Here is a 25681-nt window from a genome sequence, read left to right as displayed (position 1 = left end):
GTTACAGTTTGAGTTGTGTTTGTTTCTTTTACTTGTTGCTTCTCCTACTGCTTTCTCACTAACTGACTAACCTAGTGCCAGTTGGTGGGGTGTACACTGCGGAGGAGGCGATCATTTTTTTTGTGCATAGCATTAGCCTCCTAGTTGCAGCAGCAGCATACCCCCATGGTTTCCTGTGTTCCCCAATGAAGGCTACGAGAAAAAGATTTTATGGTGAGTAACCAAATATGTTTTTGTCTTGTCAGTCCACAGAGTATTCTTCCAAAAGTCTTGGCGATCACTAAATAAGATGTTTTCTGACAAAACAGAGACAAGCCTTTATGTTCTTATTGCTCAGCGGTGGTTTTCGTCTTGGAACTCTGCCATGCAGGCCATTTTCCCAGTCCCTTTCTTATGGTGGTGTCAGGAACACTGACCTTAACTGAGGCAAGTGAGGTCTGCGGTTCTTTGGATGTTGTTGGGGTCTTTTGTGACCTCTTGGATGAGTCCTCGCTGTGCTCTTGGGGTAATTTTGGTTGGCCAGCCTCTCCTGGGAAGGTTCACCACTGTTCCATGTTTTCACTATTTATGGATAATGGCTCTCACTGTGGTTCGCTGGAGTCCCAAAGCTTTAGAAATGGCTTTATAATCTGTTCCAGACTGATGGATCTCAATTACTTTGTTTCTCATTTGTTCCAGAATTTCATTGGATCCCAGCATGAGGATCTTTTGGTCTACTTCACTTTGTCAGGCAGGTCCTATTTAAGTGATGTCTTGATTGGGAACAGGTGTAGCAGTAATCAGGCCTGCGTGTGGCTAGAGAATGTTAACTCTGCTTCCCAAAGATGTGATAAACCACAGTTAATTTATGTTTCAAGGGGGGAAAATCACTTTTTCACACAGGGCCCTGTAGGTTTGGATTTCTTTTTCCCTTAATAATAAAGACACTGCTGTATACCCCGCCGTATATCGTGCCGTACACACTGCCGCATACCCTGCTGTATATCCTGCTGTTCACACTGCCATATACCATGCTGTACACACTGCCATATACCTTGCCGTACACACTGCTGTATACCCTGCCGTACACACTGCTGTATACCCTGCTGCACACACTGCTGTATACCCCGCCGTATACTGTGACGTACACACTGCCGCATACCCTGCTGTGCACACTGCCATATACCCTGCTGTATACACTGCTGTATACCCCGCCATATACCATGCTGTACACACTGCCATATACCCTGCTGTACACACTGCCGTATACCCTGCTGTACACACTGCCGTATACCCTGCCGTTCACACTGCCGTATGCCCTGCTATACACCCTGCTGCATACCCTGCCATATACCCTGCCGTACACACTGCTGTATACCCTGCCGTACACCCTGCTGTATACCCTGCTGTAAACACTGCCGTATACTCTGCCGTTCACACTGCATATACCCTGCTGTATACCCTGCCATACACAATTCTGTATACCCTGCTTTACACACTGCCGTATACCCTGTTGTACACACTGCCGTATACCCTGCCATTCACACTGCTGTATACCCTGCTGTATACACTGCTGTATACCCTGCTATACACCCTGCTGTACACCCTGCCGCATACCCTGCCGTACACACTGCTGTATATCCTGCTTTATACCCTGCTGCATACCCTGCTGTATACCCTGCTTTACATACTGCAGTATACCCTGCTGTTCACACTGCTGTATACCCTGCCGCGCACACTGCTGTATACCCTGCCGCGCACACTGCTGTATACCCTGCCGCGCACACTGCTGTATACCCTGCCGCGCACACTGCTGTATACCCTGCCGTACACACTGCTGTATACTTTGCCGTACACACTGCTGTATACCCTGCTGTACACACTGCTGTATACCCTGCTGTACACACTGCTGTATACCCTGCCTTATACCGTGCCGTACACACTGCCGTATTCCCTGCTGTATACGATGTTGTATACCCTGCTGTTTATTCTGTTGTATTCCCTGCTGTACACACTGCTGTATTCCCTGCTGTACACATTGCTGCATACCTTGCTGTATACCCTGCTGCATACCCTGCTGTATACCCTGTTATACATACTGCTGCATACCCTGCTCCATACCCTGCTGTATACCCTTCTGTACACACTGCTTTATACCCTGCGGTATACACTGCCGTATTCCCTGTTGTACACACTGCTGTATACCCTGCCATACACACTGCTGTATACCCTGCCGTACACACTGCTGTATACCCTGCTATACACACTGCTGTATACCCTGCTGTACACACTGCTGTATACCCTGCTGTACACACTGCTTTATATTCCGCCTTATACCGTGCCGCACACACTGCCATATTCCCTGCTGTATACAATGCTGTATACCCTGCTGTTTATTTTGTTGTATTCCCTGTTGTACACACTGCTGTATTCCCTGCTGTACACACTGTTGTATTCCCTGCTGTACACACTGCTGTATACTTTGCCGTACACACTGCTGTATACCCTGCTGTACACACTGCTGTATACCCTGCTGTACACACTGCTGTATACCCTGCCTTATACCGTGCCGTACACACTGCCATATTCCCTGCTGTATACAATGCTGTATACCCTGCTGTTTATTTTGTTGTATTCCCTGTTGTACACACTGCTGTATTCCCTGCTGTACACACTGTTGTATTCCCTGCTGTACACACTGCTGTATACCCTGCTGTACACATTGCTGTATACTTTCATAGGGGCCTCAGACATGTAACTGTATCATGTTATACCACCAACTAGTGCCGACTTAAAGGGCTATCCACTATTTTTTTTAAAAAGGGCCAATCAGAAAAATAACTTTCACTGTAAGTGTATATATGTTCTTGCAGTGTATCAGCGCTCACCTGGGGCCTGGAAAAGCACAGAAAGTATCTAAGGAGATGGCGTTCCTGAACAAAGAGCTGACGGTAATCAGGGTCCATGTCTCCTCTATATGATGGACCCCCTGTGTATGATTGACCCTGTGTATGACGGACCCTCTGTCTATGTTGGACCCTCTCTGTTTGACGTACCCTGTGTATAATGGACCCTCTGTGTATGACGGGCCCTCTGTGTATGACGGGCCCTCTCTGTATGACGGGCCCTCTCTGTATGACAGACCCTCTGAGTATGACGTCCAGGGGGAGCGCGACCATCCCGTACCAGTTACTGTCTGTACCAGTCATTGACCCTCATTGTGTTTCAGCAACTGGACATTGACCATTTACTAGTGAACCTGCGGATGGAGGCCGTCTTCTTAAAGGAGAATTTCAACATTCACTGGGTGTCGCAGAGCGGGATTGTGGAGAACATTGAATCCGTCATCAAGGAATATAAGCAGAGCCGAGGATTACTGGTAAGTGAGGGACTGAGTGACGCATCTATCACTTATCCACGGGAAAGTCATGAATGTATGATCACTGGGGTTCAGAAGATCAGACCACCACAGACCACAAGGAAGATGGTCCCACAATTCCCTGCATAGATGGAGCAGTAGCACCCTCACTGTCTGTAGGAGAGAGCGCTGTATTAGAACACGAAATAGGAAGATGACGAACTATAGTGTGAATTCTGACAACTATCAGACAGTTCCTGGATCATATACAAATATAGATGTTAGTTGTCCATTGGGAAGAGGGGTCACCGTGTTCTGGATAGAGGTCCGAGCACTGATCACATTTCCACCTGCGTTTTGTTTTTTAGCCCGTACGAATCTGTATTCTTGGTCCCCCGGCTTCAGGAAAAACAACCGTCTCCAAGATGCTGTGCAAGAAATACAAACTGCATCACATCCATATAAAAGACGTCATCACAGAAGCCATAGACAAGCTGGTAAGTCATTCCTCTGTATGTACCGGAGAGGGCGGCCAGGCGAGGCTGTGGGGCCTATACCCGACTCCCCCACACATATTAATGCTCATCCCAGACCCCACTGTCCTCCTCCTCTCACCTGTCTGTCCTCCTCTGGTCACCTCTCTGTCCTCCGGTCGCCTCTGTGTCTTCCTTCACTCACCTGTCTGTCGTCCTCCGGTCACCTCTCTGTTCTCCTCTCTGTCCTCCTCTCTGTCCTCCTCTCTGTCCTCCTCTCACCTCTCTGTCCTCCTCCTCTCACCTCTCTGTCCTCCTCCACTCACCCAACTGTGCTCCTCCTCTCACCTCTGTGCCCTCCTCCTCTCACCTCTCAGTCCTACTCCAGTCACCTTTCTGTCCTCCTTCAGTCTCCTGTCAGCACTTCTCTTCTCACCTCTCTGCCCTCCTCCAGTCACCTATCTATTCTCCTCCTCCTACCTCTCTGCCCTCCTGCTGTCCTCCTCTCAACTTTCTGTCCTCTTCCTATCAGCTCCCTACCCTCCTCCAGTCACCTGTCTGCCCTCCTTCAGTCACCTGTCTGCACTCCTCTTCTCACCTCTCTGCTGCCCTCCTCTCACTTCTCTGTCCTCCTCCAGTCACCTCTCTGCCCTCCTACTCTCACCTCTGTCCTCCTCTACTCACTTCTCTGCCCTCCTCCTCCCACCTCTCTGCCCTCCTCCTCTCACCCCTCCTTCCTCCCCCTTTCGCCTCTCTGCCCTTCTCCTCTAACCTCTTTGCCTTCCTCCTCTCACCTCTCTGCCCTCCTCTGATCACTTCCCTGTCCTCCACCTCTCAGCGCTCCTTCAGTCACCTCTCTGACCTCCTCCTCTCACCTCCCTGTCCTCCTCTGATCACCTCTTTGTCATCCTCCTCTCCCCTCTCTGCCCTCCTGCAGTCACCTCTGAGTCCTCTTCCTCTCACCTCTCTGTCCTCTTCTGTTAATCCGGACCTGCATGTTTGTGGGAGAGAGAGGCATTGGAGGTCTCACATCTTATGGCTACCTCTACTATTTCCCTTTCCCTTCCATCTCTCACAATTTGGCGCCCTGGACCTCCTAGCCCCATGCTGTACATCAATCCTCCCCAACCTGTTGTATACATCTGCTGCAGAACTACAGCTTCCAGCTTCTCCAGCAACCTATGGATAGTTGTTGTCTCATTTTCCTTATGTTTCACTTGTAAAAGATACATTGATGACTCCATCTACAATCACATTGTTATTATCTGTCCTGTAAAGGAACGTCTGGTGAAATCACCTCCAGAAGAGGAGGAGGAGGAGGGAGAGGAAGAGCCAGAAGCCTGGCAGGAACTGCTGGACAATGTGAGAGAGAACATGGAGCAGAATGGTGGTATGTCCACATCAGTGCTACTCCTGTGTCACGCGCAGGTAGGAAAGACTAAGTGCAGCACAAAGGGATAAGGGGAAGGGAACCCAACACTAGGGAAGTGGGAGTGGAGACTCCTAGGCAGATCTAACGTCACCCTGTCTTCCCTAAGCGTCTCTGTATAGGTTCCGCATCTATCGCCGAGCTGGATACCGAACCCCTGCCTGACCCTGGCTATAAGTCCTGCATAGGGAAGGACGGGATAACACTAGTCAATCCTCACTACCACTAAAGACAGATTGGATACACAAACAAGGGGAACACTTAGCTTGAGTAGACTCAGAGAGCAACACGGACGTCATCCAAACACTAGAGAGGAAAATAGCCGACTGCTATAGCTTCAAGCCTCAACAGGGAAATGGACATATCACCGGATCAGTGCAGGATCAGTAATGTAATGTATGTACACAGTGACTCCACCAGCAGAATAGTGAGTTCAGCTCTGGAGGATAATACAGGATGTAACTCAGGATCAGTAATGTAATGTATGTACACAGTGACTCCACCAGCAGAATAGTGAGTGCAGCTCTAGAGTATAATACAGGAGGTAACTCAGGATCAGTACAGGATCAGTAATGTAAAGTATGTACACAGTGACTGCACCAGCAGAATAGTGAGTGCAGCTCTGGGGTATAATACAGGATGTAACTCAGGATCAGTATAGGATAAGTAATGTAATGTTTGTACACAGTGACTGCACCAGCAGAATAGTGAGTGCAGCTCTGGAGTATAATGCAGGAGGTAACTCAGGATCAGTAATGTAATGTATGTACACAGTGACTGCACCAGCAGAATAGTGAGTGAAGCTCTGGAGGATAATACAGGATGTAACTCAGGATCAGTACAGGATCAGTAATGTAATGTATGTACACAGTGACTGCACCAGCAGAATAGTGCGTGCAGCTCTGGAGTATAATACAGGATGTAACTCAGGATCAGTAATGTATGTACACAGTGACTGCACCAGCAGAATAGTGAGTGCAGCTCTGGAGTATAATACAGGATGTAACTCAGCATCAGTACAGGATCAGTAATGTAATGTATGTACACAGTGACTGCACCAGCAGAATAGTGAGTACAGCTCTGGAGTATAATACAGGATGTAACTCAGGATCAGTACAGGATCAGTAATGTAATGTATGCACACAGTGACTCCACTAGCAGAATAGTGAGTACAGCTCTAGTAGAAATGTTGCCAAGGTTTTTTCTTACAAAAGATGCAATTTTAATATTTCAATATCTCTCACATATATTACAGGGCGCCTGGATGACACCTACGTGATCCGCTTCATGAGGGAAAAGCTAAAATCCATGCCTTGTCAGAACCAGGGTTATGTCCTGGATGGATACCCTAAGACCTATGAACAAGCTAAGGAGTTGTTTAGATGTAAGTGTTCTTGTCCCCTGTAGCTGCGAACATCTCTGTATACAGCGACCTCATCAGACATACAGGTGCTTCTCACAAAATTACAATATCATCAAAAAGTTAATTTATTTCAGTTCTTCAATACAAAAAGTGAATCTGATATATTATATAGAGTCATTACAAACAGTGATCTATTTCAAATGTTTATTTCAGTTAATGTTGATGATTATGGATTACAGCCAATGAAAACCCAAACGTCATTATCTCAGTAAATTAAAATACTTTATAGCACCAGCTTGAAAAATTATTTTAAAATCCGAAATGTTGGCCTACTGAATGTATGTTCAGTAAATGCACTCAATACTTGGTCGGGGATCCTTTTGCATCAAATACTACATCAATGCGGTGTGGCATGGAGGCGATCAGCCTGTGGCACTGCTGAGGTGTTATGGAAGCCCAGGTTGCTTTGATAGCAGCCTTCAGCTCGTCTGCAGTGTTGGGTCTGGTGTCTCTCATCTTCCTCCTGACAATACTCCATAGATTCTCTATGGGGTTAAGGTCAGGCGAGTTTGCAAGCCAATCAAGCACAGTGATACTGTTGTTTGTAAACCAGGTATTGGTACTTTTGACAGTGTGGACAGGTGCCAAGTCCTGCTGGAGAATGAAATTTTCATCTCCAAAAAGCTTGTCAGCAGAGGGAAGCATGAAGTGCTCTAAAATTTCCTGGTAGACGGCTGCGCTGACTTTGGTCTTAATAAAACACAGTGGACCTACACCAGCAGATGACATGGCTCCCCAAACCATCACTGAGTGTGGAAACTTCACATTAGACCTCAAGCAGCTTGGATTGTGGCCTCTCCACTCTTCCTCCAGACTCGGGGACCTTGATTTCCAAATGAAATGCAAAACTTACTTTCATCTGAAAACACCTTGGACCATTGAGCAACAGTCTAGTTCTTTTTCTCCTTGGCCCAGGTAAGACGCTTCTGGCGTTGTTTATTGGTCATGAGCGGCTTGATACAAGGAATGCGACACTTGTAGCCCATGTCCTGGATACGTCTGTGTGTGGTGGCTCTTGAAGCAATGACTCCAGCAGCAGTCCACTCCTTGTGTATCTCTCACAAATTTTTGAATGGCCTTTTCCTAGCAATCCTAGCTGCCGTTATCCCGGTTGCTTGTGCACCTTTTTCTACCACACTTTTCCTTCCACTCAACTTTCCATTAATATGCTTGGATACAGTATTGTGTGAACAGCCAGCTTCTTTAGCAATGACCTTTTGTGGCTTCCCCTCCTTGTGGAGTGTATCAATGACTGCCTTCTGGATATCTGTCAAGTCAGCAGTCTTCCCCATGATTGTGGAGCCTACTGAAACAGACTAAGGGACCTTTATAAACAATTAGGAAGCCTTTGCAGGTGTTTTTTTCTTAATTATTCTACTTTACTGAGATAATTACTTTTGGGTTTTTATTGGCTGTAAGCCATAACCATCAACATTAACAGAAATAAACACGTGAAATAGAATCTATATAATATGAGTTTCACTTTTTGGATTGAAGAACTGAAATAAATTAACTGTTTGATGATATTCTAATGTTGTGAGAAGCACTTGTATGTATAGCCTTCTCATCATCCTGTGCATCATCCCCTACAATATTCCATACATCATTCTGTACATTTGCTTTAATTTGTTTTTAGCAGAAGAAGGTGAAGAAGAGGAGGAGAGCAGGAGTAAGGCTCCTCGCTTTGATCCAACCATCACACCAGGTGGGTATAGAGGGACAATTGTGCTAATGTTTTCCTCTTTAGAGAATCCCCTTTATAAGGGTCTGGGGCCCCAGTGATCAGTTTCTATCAATAAATGAATCTGGCAAGTTTTTATGTTCACGTTGGCAGACATGTCACAACCTAATAGCTATGGAGACCACCCAACAAGCTGGATTTCACCCCACCTAATTTTATGGTGGACGTGCAGATCGGTGGCGACAGTCACACCTGGCAGACACTTATCTCCATTATTACAGAAAAAAATCCCTGCACGGCTGAGCAATCAGGAAACTCACTATCACTGTCTTATGTGTTGATGTCGCCCTTCTGTTGTTGGACTTCTGAAGAATAATCCTTGTCTAAAGATTCAGCAAAATCATTCCAACATCTATAGGTGTGCTGTGATCCAGCTTCTGCCGTAGGTGGGAAGAACGATGAGGCTGTTGGATTTCAATAGGCCCAATCCTTTTGTTCTCAGGGGAGATGAGACGAAAGCAGAGATGTCTGGCAGCGACTTGTTTTCCTCTCCTCATACAGAATACGTGCACACACAGCCAAGTAGAGCATGCATATGTTTGAGAAGGTCAGGACCTAATGTTTGATTATAATTTTTTTGTAGATTTTGTTATTTCATTGGATGCATCTGATGAGTTTCTTAAAGACCGAGTGATTAACCTCCCGGAGAGCACGGTGGCCGGGACACATTACTCTCAGGATCGTTTTCTGCGCTCTCTCGCCACATTTCGGGACCTAAATACAGAAGATGAAACTGTTCTTAACTATTTCGATGAAGCTGAGATCCACCCTCTGCATATTGGTAGGTCCTGTGAATGTTATCAGTCAGCCAGCATGGTACATGGGCAGTGCCAAGCTCAGGTGGGCCAAGTCCACCGTCCCTATGGGCAGGGTGGGCCTGTACAAAGCTTCTGTTACCCACGGAGAGGCCGGCAGCAGAGTCATGTCTCATATCTCTCTAAGTCCCCAGTATTCATTAGACCAACAGGAGCAGAACCCGCTAATATCAGGGAGACACTACTGTATATGGGGGTTCCTGGATCTTTTGTGACATCATGATTTTGGATGCCGAGATAACTGCTACCCAAGGCTTCAGGTTATGCTCACACTGAGTTTTCCTATGTGGATTTTAGAGTCAATTCTGCTGTAAATTCTACAATAAAATGCTTAAAAACTAAAAAAATGAGCTTCATATTGATTAATGTATTATGAAAAATTCTAGAAAATGCTGTGTGTGAATCCTGCCTTACATAGCATGTTGGGGTCACGGTGATGTACAGCAGCTCCACAGAGGAGGAGAGCAACTGTGAGTGTAACTACGGGGCCCCGTCTGATACGTGTTCACCACTGATACCACTCATTGATTTTAACACAGATGTCTCTAAAGACGATGATCTCGAATATAGAGCAATTATAAAGCAAATTACTAAGGAGGTCGGGGAACCTCGGAACTACGGACTGACCCCAGAGGAGTCGGCAGAGCTGGAAAAGAAACAGGCGGAGGAAAGTCTTACTCGTGAGGCAGAAAGGATGGCTGAATTAACCAGGCTGGAGGCTGAGGAGGAAGCTGAGAAGATCGCCCGATGGGAAGAGTGGGTGAGCTGGGCCATCAGCGTAGTGTGACCTGAGGGTTATTGGCATATATAGCATATCCACTAAATATGCTATATATGTCTGATAGGCGCAAGTCCTACTGTTGAGGGAGGATCTGAAGTGACCCTTGATGGTGATTTTAAAATTGATCCACAGGGCGTTGCCGGCAACTAAAAATGACCAGACGGAGACGTGTGTCTCTGTTTGGGAGGACTGAGCAGATCTCTGGCCCCCGTTTATTGTGTATCACTTTTCATAATCATAGAAGTTATACTTCAACCAATCAGCATAAGAACACGCTCGCAGTTCTTAACCTATAAGAATGCAGGAACAGTCTGTACGTTAAAGTCTCGTAGAACAATACACCCTCAGTCTCATGTCCTGTCCAGGTGGAAACAATCAAGGTCTCATAACAGCTGTGAACTTTACCTAGTAACAAAATTTATCTCAAAAGAGCAAGATAGAGTCGAAAAGCACAAAATGAAGCCTGCTTTAATTTTGATCTTAGTTTAACCCTTCACACTACGTGTGAAGATTGGGCCCGACTGTGCTACTGTGAATAGGTGTCCGCACTAAGCACTAATATAAAATGGAGCGTCCCCCTCTACATTGACAGCACGTCCCCCTCTACATTCACAGTGCGGCCCCCTCTACATTCACAGCTTGACCCCCTCTATACATTCACAGTGCGGCCCCCTCTACATTCACAGCTCGACCCCCTCTATACATTCACAACATGGCCCTCTATACATTCACTGTGCGGCCCCCTCTACATTCACAGTGCGTCCCCCTCTACATTCAGAGTGCGGCACTTTCTACATTCATAGCACGACCCCTCTACATTCACAGCACGGCCCTCTCTACATTCACAACGTGGCCCTCTATACATTCACTGTGCGGCCCCCCTCTACATTCATAGCTCGACCCCCTCTACATTCACAACGTGGCGCTCTATACATTCACTGTGTTGCCCCCCTCTACATTCACAGCGCGTCCCCCTCTACATTCACAGCGCGGCCCTTTCTACATTCACAGTGCAGTCCCATCTCGTCCACCTCTACTTTCACTGCACGGCCCCCTCTACATTCACAGCTCGACCCCCTCTATATTCACAACGTGGCGCTCTATACATTCACTGTGTGGCCCCCCTCTACATTGACAGCGCGTCCCCCTCTACATTCACAAAGCGGCACTTTCTACATTCACAGCGCAGCACTTTCTACATTCATAGCGCGGCCCTCTCTACATTCACAGAGCGGCCCCTCTACATTCACAGCGCGGCCCTTTCTACATTCACAGCGCGGCCCTTTCTACATTGACAATGTGGTCCCCTCTACACTCACAGTGCAGTCCTATCTCGTCCCCCTCTACTTTCACTGTACGGCCCCCTCTACATTCACAGAGCGGCCCCTTCTACATTCACAGAACGGCCCTTTCTACATTCACAGCGCGGCCCTTTCTACATTCACAGCGTGTCCCCCTCTGCATTCACAGCGCGCCCCCCTCTACATTCACAGCGCGGCGCTTTCTACATTCACAGAGCGGCCCCTCTACATTCACAGCGCGTCCCCCCTCTACATTCACAGCGCGGCCCTTTCTACATTCACAGCGCGGCCCTTTCTACAATGACAGTGTGGTCCCCTCTACATTCACAGTGCAGTCCTATCTCATCCCCCTCTACTTTCACTGCACGGCCCCCTCTACATTCACAGCGCGTCCCCCTCTACATTCACAACGCGGCACTTTCTACATTCACAGAGCGGCCCCTCTACATTCACAGTGCGGCCCTTTCTACATTGACAGTGTGGTCCCCTCTACATTCACAGTGCAGTCCTATCTCGTCCCCCTCTACTTTCACTGTACGGCCCCCTCTACATTCACAGAGCAGCCCCTTCTACATTCACAGAACGGCCCTTTCTACATTCACAGAGCGGCCCCTCTACATTCACAGCGTGTCCCCCTCTACATTCACAGAGCGGCCCCTCTACATTCACAGCTCGTCCCCCTCTACATTCACAGCGCGGCGCTTTCTACATTCACAGAGCGGCCCCTCTACATTCACAGCGCGTCCCCCTCTACATTCACAGCGCGGCCCTTTCTACAATGACAGTGTGGTCCCCTCTACATTCACAGTGCAGTCCTATCTCGTCCCCCTCTACTTTCACTGCACGTCCCCCTCTACATTCACAGCGCGTCCCCCTCTACATTCACAACGCGGCACTTTCTACATTCACAGAGCGGCCCCTCTACATTCACAGCGCGCCCCCCTCTACATTCACAGAGCGGCCCCTCTACATTCACAGCGCATCCCCCTCTACATTCACAGTGTGGTGCTTTCTACATTCATAGCGCGGCCCTCTACATTCACAGGGTGGCCCTTTCTACATTGACAGTGTGGTCCCCTCTACATTCACAGTGCAGTCCTATCTCGTGCCCCTCTACATTCACAGCGCGCCCCCCTCTACATTCACAGAGCGGCCTCTCTACATTCACAGCGCATCCCCCTCTACATTCACAGCGCGGCCCTTTCTACATTCACAGTGCGGTGCTTTCTACATTCATAGAGCGGCCCCTCTACATTCACAGGGTGGCCCTTTCTACATTGACAGTGTGGTCCCCTCTACATTCACAGTGCAGTCCTATCTCGTCCCCCTCTACTTTCACTGCACGGCCCCCTCTACATTCACAGCGCAGCCCCTTCTACATTCACAGCGCATCCCCCTCTACATTCACAGCGCAGCCCTTTCTACATTCACAGTGCGGTGCTTTCTACATTCATAGAGCGGCCCCACTACATTCACAGGGTGGCCCTTTCTACATTGACAGTGTGGTCCCCTCTACATTCACAGTGCAGTCCTATCTCGTCCCCCTCTACTTTCACTGCACGGCCCCCTCTACATTCACAGCGCATCCCCCTCTACATTCACAGCGCGGCCCCCTCTACATTCACAGTGCGGCGCTTTCTACATTCATAGCGCGGCCCCTCTACATTCACAGCGCGGCCCTTTCTACATTGACAGTGTGGTCCCCTCTACATTCACAGTGCAGTCCTATCTCGTCCCCCTCTACTTTCACTGTACGGCCCCTTCTACATTCACAGAACGGCCCCTCTACATTCACAGAGCGGCCCTTTCTACATTCACAGCGTGTCCCCCTCTACATTCACAGAGCGGCCCCTCTACATTCACAGCGTGTCCCCCTCTACATTCACAGAGCGTCCCCTCTACATTCACAGCGCGGCGCTTTCTACATTCACAGAACGGCCCCTCTACATTCACAGCGCGTCCCCCTCTATATTCACAGTGCAGTCCTATCTCGTCCCCCTCTACTTTCACTGCACGGCCCCCTCTACATTCACAGCGCGTCCCCCTCTACATTCACAACGCGGCACTTTCTACATTCACAGAGCGGCCCCTCTACATTCACAGCGCGCCCCCCTCTACATTCACAGTGCGGTGCTTTCTACATTCATAGCGCGGCCCTCTACATTCACAGGGTGGCCCTTTCTACATTGACAGTGTGGTCCCCTCTACATTCACAGTGCAGTCCTGTCTCGTCCCCCTCTACTTTCACTGCACGGCTCCCTCTACATTCACAGCGAATCCCCCTCTACATTCACAGAGCGGCCCCTCTACATTCACAGCGCGCCCCCCTCTACATTCACAGAGCGGCCCCTCTACATTCACAGCGCGGCCCTTTCTACATTCACAAAGCGGCCCTTTCTACATTCACAGCGTGTCCCCCTCTACATTCACAGCGCATCCCCCTCTACATTCACAGTGCGGTGCTTTCTACATTCATAGCGCGGCCCTCTACATTCACAGGGTGGCCCTTTCTACATTCACAGCGCGGCCCTTTCTACATTCACAGCGTGTCCCCCTCTACATTCACAGAGCGGCCCCTCTACATTCACAGCGCATCCCCCTCTACATTCACAGCGCGTCCCCCTCTACATTCACAGTGTGGTGCTTTCTACATTCACAGAGCGGCCCTTCTACATTCACAGCACGACCCTTTCTACAATGACAGTGTGGTCCCCTCTACATTCACAGTGCAGTCCTATCTCGTCCCCCTCTACTTTAACTGCACGGCCCTCTCTACATTCACAGTGCGTCCCTCTCTACATTCACAACATGGCACTTTCTACATTCACAGAGCAGCCCCTCTACATTAACAGCGCGCCCCCCTCTACATTCACAGAGCGGCCCCTCTACATTCACAGCGCATCCCCCTCTACATTCACAGTGTGTCCCCCTCTACATTCATAGAGCGGCCCCTCTACATTCACAGCGCGTCCCCCTCTACATTCACAGCGCGTCCCTTTCTACATTCACAGCGCGGCCCTTTCTACAATGACAGTGTGGTCCCCTCTACATTCACAGTGCAGTCCTATCTCGTCCCCCTCTACTTTCACTGCATGGCCCCCTCTACATTCACAGTGCGTCCCCCTCTACATTCACAACACGGCACTTTCTACATTCACAGAGCAGCCCCTCTACATTCACAGCGCGCCCCCCTCTACATTCACAGAGCGGCCCCTCTACATTCACAGCGCATCCCCCTCTACATTCACAGTGTGGTGCTTTCTACATTCATAGCGCGGCCCCTCTACATTCACAGCTCATCCCCCTCTACATTCACAGTGCAGTCCTATCTTGTCCCCCTCTACATTCACAGCGCGCCCCCCTCTACATTCACAGAGCGGCCTCTCTACATTCACAGTGCGGTGCTTTCTACATTGACAGTGTGGTCCCCTCTACATTCACAGTGCAGTCCTATCTCATCCCCCTCTACTTTCACTGCACAGCCCCCTCTACATTCACAGCGTGGCCCCTTCTACATTCACAGTGGAAAGAGAGAGACGATCATGTGCAATGCTTCCGGGTACTGGTGAGCGGATCTCCTTTCCAAGGTCTGTTGTTTCTGGCCCTTGACAAGAGCTGTGTGAACTCCTTTACCTTTCGGCATCCCGGGCTCGGCGTATGATTTGCCTCTCTGGCAGATATCGTCTGTGCAGCACCAAAGTGATCAGCTCATCTATTCGTCTGGATTTACTACATATAACCCCAGCACTACAAGTCACATCCATCTCTAACTTTACAGAACAGTCGCCTCGAAGAGGTAAAACGCCAAGAACATGAAATGTTGGAAGCCCAGTCCGTCCCTTTAAGGAATTACTTAATGAAGAACGTCATGCCAACACTGATAGAGGGGCTGAATGAATGCTGCAAGGTCCGACCGGATGACCCTGTGGATTATCTGGTAAGATCCCACTTGGGATGGTTGCAGGTGTTTTGACTCCTCCAAAAACTAAAAATTAACCATGGACATTAATGAACCATTGATATGTCCTCCATTAATGCTAACTGAGAGGGTGCCGGACCCTACCGATCTGGTATTAATGACCTCTCCTAAGGATAGGTATTCAATATCATACGCCTGACCAGCCAGAATGTACAAATGTCCATGATTTTTGCCATTGCCCCTGTGCATGGGGCGTAGTCTGCTCCATACGGACCTGTCAGTGCTGCCGGTACAGAGGTCAGCGAGGTATTATAAATACATACAGTTTTCTGCCCATAGTTGCTGACTTGTGACGTAGACATATCTGTATAAAGGGTTCCTGCTAGGAAGCGTCCGCTGATGGATGCATGCTCCAAGCTCAGGAGCGTCCCGTGACCACACATTTCCCTGCAGCAGAGATGTAGCGTTACTTGGCGCCCATTTAGATGCAGCGACAAGCAGACACTCTGCGGCCCCCGTCTGACTGCCCATTCCCTGATTACTAAGGCTTGTTCTTCATGTTATTATTTATGGAGCACAGACTTCAATAAGCTGTAGACAATCACTGACTAATCTCATTGCTGAGCGGCGCTGTACTCATTTCTCTTCTTACAGGCAGAATATCTGTTCAAGCGAAACCCTCAGATAGAATGAAGACGTCTCTAGAAGTTAGCTGTCCAATAAAAAGCCATGCAATATGAAATCTGGTGTAGTGTTTCCTCTTTGTGATAAAAACGCTAAAAAATAGAATCAATGAAAAATGCGGTTACAAAATGGAAGGAGTGAGCAAAGTTTGATCTCTGGAGACCATCATATCCAATAAATGGTCATACAGTGGAGGAAATAAGTACACTGTGCTCGTAAAGTCATGGTGCACTTCTGACCAGTCACAGGATCTATTTATAGTTTACATTTTGGCACCCTTTCTCTGGCCCAATCATATTCATGAGAAGAGATAATAAGAACCAATCAAACAGCACAAACTCTTTTAAGCTGTTGCTGAGCCCCCAGCTAGATTACCCCCCTGATAAACTGAACTCTGATTAATACACTGCCAGGTCAAATTGCGGCTGTTGCACGCTATCAAACCAGCAGATAGACCCAAATGATGCGCGTTTGCTATAGATATGCTTCATGAGATCGACAATGATGCAAGATTTTTGCAGAAGATTGTGTTTAGCGATGAGGCAACCTTCCACATCTGTGGACATGTTCATCGCCATTACGTCTGAATATGGGCTGCTGAACATCCTCATGCCTACGTTGAGTACGAACATAACACCCCTAAAGTGAATATGTGGTGTCTCCTGATACATGATAAGGTGATAGGTCCATTTTTTTTTCGCGGAGCAGTCTGTGATGGCAAATACGTATCTTGACATGTTGGAATCGTATGCAGTGCCACAATTTCCAGAAGGTGTCATCTTTCAACAGGATGGCGCTCCTCCACACTACACCACCATTGTGAGTTTCTAGATAGAACATTCCCCCGGCGATGGTTGGCAGGGGTTCTGTCAAGCCATGGCCACCACTCTCCCCAGATCTGATGCCCTTAGACTTTTACGTTTGGGGTTATGTGAAGCAACATGTGTACATTGAACGTATCAACGACATTAATCACTTAAATCAGAGAATCACAGGCGTTATTCACTCTGCTACACCAGACGTCCTTACTCGTGTGTGGCAAGAACATCACTATCTTTGGATGTGTGTAGGGCAAAAAATGGAGCCCACATCAAACTGCACTGAATAGGTATGAAACTGGGAGAGTTTTTCTTTTATTTGGAGCAGATTTAACATTTCTATAGTTTTTTTGTTGCTTTCTTGTGACTGGTCAGAATAGCACCATGACTTTATGGACACACTGTATTTGATCCCTTGCTGCTTTTGTAAGTTTGCCCACTGACAAAGACATGCACAGTCTATAATTTTAAGGGTAGGTTAATTTTAACATTGAGAGATAGAATATCAAAAATAAAATCCAGAAAATTACATTGTATAAATTATATAAATTTATTTGCATTTTGCAGTGAAAAATAAGTATTTGATCCCTCTGGCAAACAAGACTTAATACATGGTGGCAAAGCCCTTGTTGGCAAGCACAGCAGTCAGACGTTTTTTGCAGTTGATGATGAGGTTTACGCACATGTCAGGAGGAATTTTGAGCCACTCCTCTTTGCAGATCATCTCTAAATCATTAAGATTTTGAGGCTGTCTCTTGGCAACTCAAAGCTTCAACTCCCTCCATAAGTTTTCTGTGGGATTAAGGTCTAGAGCCTGTCTAGGCCACTCCATGACCTTAATGTGCTTCTTTTTGAGCCACTCCTTTTTTGCCTTGGCTGTATGTTTTGGGTCATTGTCTTGCTGGAAGACCCAGTCACGACCCATTTTTAACGCACTGGTGAAGGGAAGGAGGTTGTCACTCAGGATTTTACTTTACATGGCTCCATCCATTCTCCCATTGATGCAGTGAAGTAGTCCTGTGCCCTTAGCAGAGAAACACCCCCAAAACATAATGTTTCCACCTCCATGCTTGACAGTGGGGATGTTGTTATTTGGGTCATAGGCAGCATTTCTCTTCCTCCAAACACGGCGAGTTGAGTTAATGCCAAAGAGCTCAATTTTTGTCTTATCTGACTGCAGCACCTTCTCCCAATCACTCACAGAATTATTCAGGTGTTCATTTGCAAACTTCAGACGAGCCTGCACATGTGCCCTCTTGAGTAGGAGGGCTCTTGCGGGCACTGCAGGATTTTAAACCTTTACGGCGTAATGTGTTACCAATGGTTTTCTTGGTGACTGTGGTCCCAGCTGCTTTGCGATCATTAACAAGTCCCTCCCCCCCCCCCCGTGTAGTTTTAAGCTAATCTCTCACCTTCCTCATGATCAAGTATACCCCACAAGGTGAGATTTTGCATGGTGCCCCAGACTGATGTCGATTGACAGTCATTTTGTATTTCTTCCATCTTCTTACTATTGCACCAACAGTTGTCTCCTTCTCATGTCAAATTTACAAAATCAGCAAGGGATCAAATACTTATTTTCCCCACTGTAAGTCACTGGTCAGGTGTGGCACACAATGACAGCGAAGGGATAGCGAGGAGACAGGCAGTGCTGGAGCCTGAAGTGATGACAGCAGGAAAAGTATTCTAGAGTAAGGTATACGGCAGGCCTGATTGGATGGTCCCGGTATACATCGAGTCTTAGGTGTTCCCGGTATACATTGGGTCTTGTGGGGTGTAAACTGTATACGGCAGGCCTTACGGGACGTTCCCGGTATCCGACAGGCCTTATGGAATGGTCTCGGTATACGGCGGGTTTTGTGGGATGTTCCTGGTATATGGCAGGCCTTATGGGATGGTCTGGGTATACAGCAGGCCTTATGGGATGGTAGCAGTATATGACGGGTCTTGTGGGATCTTCCCGGTATACAACAGGCCTAACTGGATGTTCCCGGTATACGGCGGGTTTTGTGGGATGTTCCTGGTATATGGCAGGCCTTATGGGATGGTCTGGGTATACAGCAGGCCTTATGGGATGGTAGTATATGACGGGTCTTGTGAGATCTTCCCGGTATACAACAGGCCTAACTGGATGTTCCCGGTATACGGCAGGTTTTGTGGGATGTTCCTGGTATATGGCAGGCCATATGGGATGGTCTGGGTATACAGCAGGCCTTATGGGATGGTAGCAGTATCTGACGGGTCTTTTGGGATCTTCCCGGTATACAACAGGCCTAATGGGATGTTCCCGGTATACGGCGGGTTTTGTGGGATGTTCCCGGTATATGGCCGGCCTTGTGGGATGTTCCTAGTATACGTCGGGTCTTGTGGGGTGTTCCTGGTATACAGTAGGTCTTGCGTGTTTCCGGTATTCGGCGGGTCTTGTGGGTTGCTCCCAGAATATGGCGGTTCTTGTGGGGTGCTCCCGGTATAAGGTGGGTCTTGTGGGGTGTATCCGGTATTCAGCGGGTCTTGTGGGGTGCTCCCGGTAGACGGTGGGTCTTGGGGGGTGCTCCTGGTATACGACGGGTCTTGTGGGGTGTTCCCGGTATACGGTGGGTCTTGTGGGGTAGTACTGGTGTATGGCAGAACTTGTTGGGTGTTCCCGGTATATGACTGGTCTCGTCGGGTGTTCCCGGTCTGCCTACAATGGCCACATGAGCATAAGAACGGGACCACGGAGCAATGGAAGAAGGCACCTGGCGTGATGAGTGTTGAAGGCACCTGGATGCACTAGGGGAAGGTAACACGGACCACCTACCTAACCCTGTATAGGCCAAGTGCCCCCTTCTAGGTAGGCAGATCCCCTACTGAAGTGCCACTTTTCCAGGTAGTCGTGGGTCAGAATTGGTGTGAGAGCATGAAAAGACGTGCCGGCTGTCGCTCCATAGAGTGTATTGGTAACGTACCCAGAGAAGTGATGCCGGTGACGAGCCGCTGCCTCTTCCTAACACTCCATTTGCTGATCGCTGATGACAGGCGTCTGATCTGCTTTCTTCTTTCATTTGTACACAACATGTTTTTCACTCAGACAGTTCAGTATTCTGCGGCTTTTATCACTAGTTTAAAGCCTCCCTAATTACCTTTGAGAGCTGGAGCTCAATGCCAAAAGCGAAAGTAGCACACTGTCCACAAGATGGTGCTAAGTGACTGTGCAACTGCAAGAATCCTCTGTCTATGACTATCGAAGCGTCAGGAACTAGTTATAAAGTGTGGAAGTGAAGAAAGTCTCCAGAAGCGAATTTATAGAGGACGCAGGTCTGTCATCTACATTAAAGGGACGGTCCTTTTTCATCTGTCATGATCCAGGTCGGGGCTTGCTTTATTCCATCTCTTCTCCGTCCTGGTCATGTGTTGGTTAACCTTTCTCTGCCTCTCTTTGGTGCATGGTTGGCTATTTCTGTGCGCTGCTGCTGACAGCCCATGTCAGTTATAGTTCCAGTCTTCGGCTTGAGCTTCTGACCCCGTTACTCCCTGATATGTCTTCTTGCTGTTTCCCGACTCCCGGTGCTCGCACTCTCATTTGGATCTTTTGGGTTGTCATTATGATTTAAAAAGAGAACACACAGCAGTTTGACAATAAATGGCTTCACCCAACGACTAATCATGAGTGGAGAACAAGTTTTGGTGTTCTCATTCATATTCTCTAAAAAAAAAGCCAAGAAAGCAAAAATTCTGCCGGGGTATGTAAACTTTTGAGCACAACTGTATGTGCACACGATCAGTAAATGCTGCGTACTTCTGCAGCGTCCATCCCGCAGCGTCCGGATGTTACAGCATGGTGAATGAGATTTCTAGAAATCCAATGTCCACTGTGTGTCCACAGACTGCTGCGGATCACCTGTGGAGACTGACATGAGGAGCGTCTCTCTGGACCACAGCATGTCAATTTCTCTTGTGGAGACATGAAACCCTGCAAGATAAATTTCACCCGTACAAAGTATTGTACACAGTGAATGCGTGGTTCAATTAACACATGTGGATTCACCTGCGTTCAATAGTTGGCAGCAGACATGTGCTGTGTCCAAAGCACTGCCAATTACTGACCGCGTGCACATACCCTAAAACTACGTCCATCCATATTAAATTGAGTGAGTGCAGGGCGAGAATATACTCAGCTGCTATGTACTGACTTGTCACACCGGAGAGATCAGATTGCACTGATCGCAGATCAGTGTATATAGCATCACAGTTCATTGTGTACAGCATCTCAGATCAGTGCATACAGGATCGCAGATCAGTGCGTACGGCATCGCAGAACAGTGCGTACGGCATTGCAGAACAGTGCGTACGGCATCACAGATCAGTGCATACAGGATCGCAGATCAGTGCGTACGGCATTGCAGATCATTGCGTACGGCATCGCAGATCAGTGCGTACGGCATCGCAGATCATTGCATACTGCATCGGAGATCATTGCATACGGCATCGAGGATCATTGCATACAGCATCGCAGACTAGTGCATACGGCATCGGAGATCATTGCATACAGGATCGCAGAGCAATGCATAAAAGATCGCAGATCATTGCATACAGGATCACAGATCATTGCATACTGTATCGAAGATCATTGCATACGGCATCACAGCTCAGTGCGCACAGGATCGCAGATCAGTGCGTACGGCATCGCAGATCAGTGCGTACGGCATCGCAGATCAGTGCGTACGGCATCGCAGATCATTGCATACTGCATCGGAGATCATTGCATACAGGATCACAGATCATTGCATACTGCATCGGAGATCATTGCATACAGGATCACAGATCATTGCATACTGCATCGGCGATCATTGCATACGGCATCGGAGATCATTGCATACAGCATCGCAGACTAGTGCATACGGCATCGGAGATCATTGCATACAGGATCGCAGAGCAGTGCATACAGGATCGCAGAGCAGTGCATACAGGATCGCAGAGCAGTGCCTAAACAGGTTAAATAAGCAACTGCATTGTATCGATTAAGATAAGTGCCGGGTCCCTCAGAGGGTCACTCATTTAGATGAGGGTCCTGGGAAACTGAGTTGTATTATGGTTTCAGCAATATACATTATATGGAGAAAAGTATAGGGCCACACAACTTCACTGAATTCCGTTTTTTTTTATTTAGTTCCATTGCCTCCCATTTATAACATCTGGTCCCTTGGCCCCGGTGTATAAGCTCCAGCCCCCTGTCATGCCGTCTGCCTATAATAGCGTGACAGATTGGCCAGTGGTCCAGAGCTCACTTTGTGTGGTTCTGTAATAGGAGCCACTAGGGTAAAAAAATCCATTCATGACGTTTCTTCCTCCTGAATCTTCACCTATCACCTGTGAGTGATATTATTGAGAAGTGGAAGGAACCACAGCAGCAACTCCGCCACGAAGTGGAGACCCCCATGGCTCAGAGCGGGCGGCTGAGTGCTGAGGAGCATAGGGCAGAAAAGTCACCAATGCTCTGATGACCCCATAAATGCAGAATTTAGACCAAACACTGCGCCCCCGCTGGGAGCTTCATGGCCGAGCAGCTGCATGCAGCCTTACATCACCAAGCACAATGCTATGTGTCGGATGGAGTGGTGTATAGATGCCACCAATGGACTCTGGGGGAGACATGTTTTGTGCAGTGATGATCACACTTCTGTGATGGAGGAGTCTGGGTTTGGTGACTACAGGAGGACGTTACCCTCTGACTGCATTGTGCCCCCTGTACAGATGGTGGAGGAGGATAAAGCTATGGGCTGTTATCAGGGGGTGGCCTTGGACCATCAGCTCAAGTGATGGGAAATCTTAATCTTCAGCACAAGACATTGTGGACAATTATGGCTTCCAGCTTTGTGGGAAGTTTGGGGTTCGCCCTTTTCTATTCCCCATGACTATGTCCAGTGTACAAGGTCCATACAGACATGGAGGGTGAGAACATGAGCGGCCGCGCAGGGCCCGGACCTCAGCCCCATCCAGCACCTAGGATGGAGCTTATGAGCCTGGACCCCCAACATCAAGGTCTGACCCCACAAATGCTCTTCTGGCTCAAAAGGCAAAAATTCCCACAGACGCCTCCAAAATGTTCCAGAAATCCTTCCCATTAGAGTGGAAGCCTTTATATCTAGAGAGCAGTGACTCCATATTAGCATCTATGGATGTAGAGCTGGAGGTCAAAAAAGCTCCTGCAGGTGTAATGTGAGGGGACACGTACTTTCTCCATCGTATACAGTACACACCTACGTCTTGGAGATATTCTCCTCAAAGCTTCCAGCCGTAGATCTGTGCCCTTTTTCCACCTGATTTCTAGGATAAAGGAAGGTAAGTGCCTCCAGAGGAATTTCGTTAAACCATTGTTTGTCCCCAGTTTGTGAATCCGCTCATCGGAGCCAATTATCTCCATATTGCACGCCGCTCTCCCCGGTAATAATGCGCCTTCCTCAGGCACTTAAAACATATAAAATACCTCGATTTGGTGCATAAAGATCCGGCGTTATTAAAGCTGAATGGTATATTAGATCATGTATCCTTGACTAATATGAGTCGGATACCGGAATGGATTAAAGGGGGGGGGATGGGGAGTTCTAGAACTTTCTTCTAGTTTTAAAATTGATTTTCACAATCGGCTGGAGCTTTGGATTATTCCTAAATGAAAGCCCCGGGCAAGTACAAAAAAAAAAGGATATTATAATAAAGCTAAAAGAAAAAAAAACACTTTCTCTTGATTTCCTTGAAATCTTGTCTTCGCTGGCACACGGCGTCCTCATTGTATGGTGCCCGGTGTCTTGTGTGTTCTGGAAATTTGGCACAGCCATTACCCCTTGTTTGCATTTTCTGTCTGCAGTGAAGCTGTTAATAATGAGATTGATGATAAAGTTGTTGAAAAGAGACAGTTGGAGAGGGCTCCTCTCCATGAGTGACAGAGGGCATGCCCCGTTTTCACAGCCAAGAACGCCGCCTCCAGCAGAGTGCCGACAGTGCCTGGTCACCGTGCCAAGACTGCTAGAAGGAGCAGGAGGAACGACAAGCCTTCAGTATCTCTATTAATACCCAGCTTCTGGGTTCATGAATAATAATTCCCAGCCCTGTTCTCTGCACGTCCCGGACCACCAAAGTCAACTTCTCCCCAGTCCATGGGGCACCCAGAACCCTGATCACCCCCCACCTCCCCCAGAGCCATAGAAAACACTCCTAATCATCTTAGGGTTGGAATAAAAGATAATCCCAGATGGACGGAGGCGTTCAGTAATCCAGCCACAGGTCTGGCTGATAATTGTATTCAGCCACAATGAAGGAATGGCACCGATCGCGGAGCATCCGCTTCTTGCGCTCCATATGTCACTGCTGTTTTACTCATTCTTTCCAACTGACTCTCTGGCCATGTGCTGTCTACATTCTCTCTGTGATCTGCACGGATACATATGGATAGTTTAGAGCCTAGTTCTTAAAGCGACATTTATTCAATTAAAAAAAAGGGGGAAAAAAACGCGCTGCTCCGGCGCCTTGTCTAAATATTAACGTGTCACCGCGATATACATCGGGGGCAGGAAAATATGGCACAGACGTCGTGGAAGAAATCGTATAGATAATTAGGGATGACGAAAACGTACATTATACACCAGAAATAGAGGAGAAAGATATGAGGTATCAGACACATGAAATATAGAGATAATAAGGGACGGCAGCGCTCCAGGCCGGAGAGGCCCAATACTCAGGAGCGTATTATGTGGGAGAAAGAAGGGATCTATCCTGCACATGAAGTACTGGAGCCAGCCTTCTCTTTTAGCTGTCAATTTTGAGGGTTTATTGGGTAATATTTGGAAAACATGCAACCGATGCGAATGGGATTGGTGGCGCTTTATTCCTCCTTTCATTGGATAAAGAAGATAGATAATAGATGATAGATAGATAAATAATAGATAGATAGATAGATAGATAATGGATAGAAGATAGATAGATAAATAATAGATAGATAGATGATAGATAGATAATAGATAGATAGATGATATTTAGATAGATAATAGATAGATGATAGACAGATAATGGATAGAAGATAGATAGATAGATAATGGATAGATAATAGATAACAGATGGATAGATGATAGATAGATGATAGATAGATAATATATAGATATATAGATAGATGATAGATAATAGATGATAGATAGATAATAGATAGATAGTAGATGATAGATAGATAACAGATGATAAATAGATAATAGATAGATGTGTAAGATAGGAGATACAGATGCAGTACATGGTTATGTATGAGATATAGAAAGATACAGATAAATGCATAGATTAGATTACATATTACAATAGATAAAATATAGATATGAGATAGGTGAGAAGGATGTCTTAGATCATGCAGGGTGAGTATATTTGGCCCACGACACCGGGTGGGTCCCCAGAGTATATTTGGCCTACAACGGTCCTCGCCCCGGCATTGCATTTTCAACTGTATTGGCATCCTGGATGCTGATATAGTTGAAAGCAATGATGGAGGAGGGAGCTGTCAGCTGACAATCACTCTCCCATTATTTCCTCTCTGCATCTGACGTCTCAGCGCAGCGGGCACAGGGGCATCATTATAACGCGCCCACTGTGCCAAGATTTTCAGACAATCTGAAGACACCATGAAGAGAGCGGAGCAGTGGGGAAATGGGCAGAGGTGAGTATCTTTTTTAATGTAGGGCCTATTATACTGTGAGAAGCACTTTTTGTGGCCATTATAGTACAGAGAGCATTATATGGGGCAATTACACTGTATGGAGGAGTATGTAGGGAAATTATACTGTATGGAGCACTATGTGAGGCCCTTATACTGTATGAAGCAATATGTGGGGCCATTATACTGTATGGAGCACTATGTGGGACCATTATACTGTATGGAGCACTATGTGGGACCATTATACTGTATGGAGCACTATGTGGGACCATTATACTGTATGGAGCACTAT

The 25681-nt window shown here is 47.5% G+C and overlaps 1 protein-coding gene across 1 annotated transcript in view; it reads left to right on the top strand.

Annotated features, from left to right (window-relative positions):
* Positions 1-15961, top strand: part of AK7 (adenylate kinase 7) — a 36778-nt gene extending 20817 nt beyond the window's left edge. Inside the window, exons 9-18 of the mRNA XM_069735500.1 lie at positions 2853-2930; positions 3209-3358; positions 3706-3834; positions 5089-5200; positions 6495-6623; positions 8299-8367; positions 8987-9184; positions 9758-9978; positions 15079-15237; positions 15874-15961. Coding sequence (XP_069591601.1) covers positions 2853-2930; positions 3209-3358; positions 3706-3834; positions 5089-5200; positions 6495-6623; positions 8299-8367; positions 8987-9184; positions 9758-9978; positions 15079-15237; positions 15874-15912 — 1284 coding nt within the window. The 3' untranslated portion in view covers positions 15913-15961. The remainder of the gene's footprint in view (positions 1-2852; positions 2931-3208; positions 3359-3705; positions 3835-5088; positions 5201-6494; positions 6624-8298; positions 8368-8986; positions 9185-9757; positions 9979-15078; positions 15238-15873) is intronic.
* Positions 15962-25681: the final 9720 nt, after the last annotated feature.

Source organism: Ranitomeya imitator, chromosome 1 (assembly GCF_032444005.1).
Source record: "Ranitomeya imitator isolate aRanImi1 chromosome 1, aRanImi1.pri, whole genome shotgun sequence".
NCBI lineage: Eukaryota > Metazoa > Chordata > Amphibia > Anura > Dendrobatidae > Ranitomeya > Ranitomeya imitator.
This window is presented reverse-complemented; position numbering and strand designations above follow the sequence as displayed.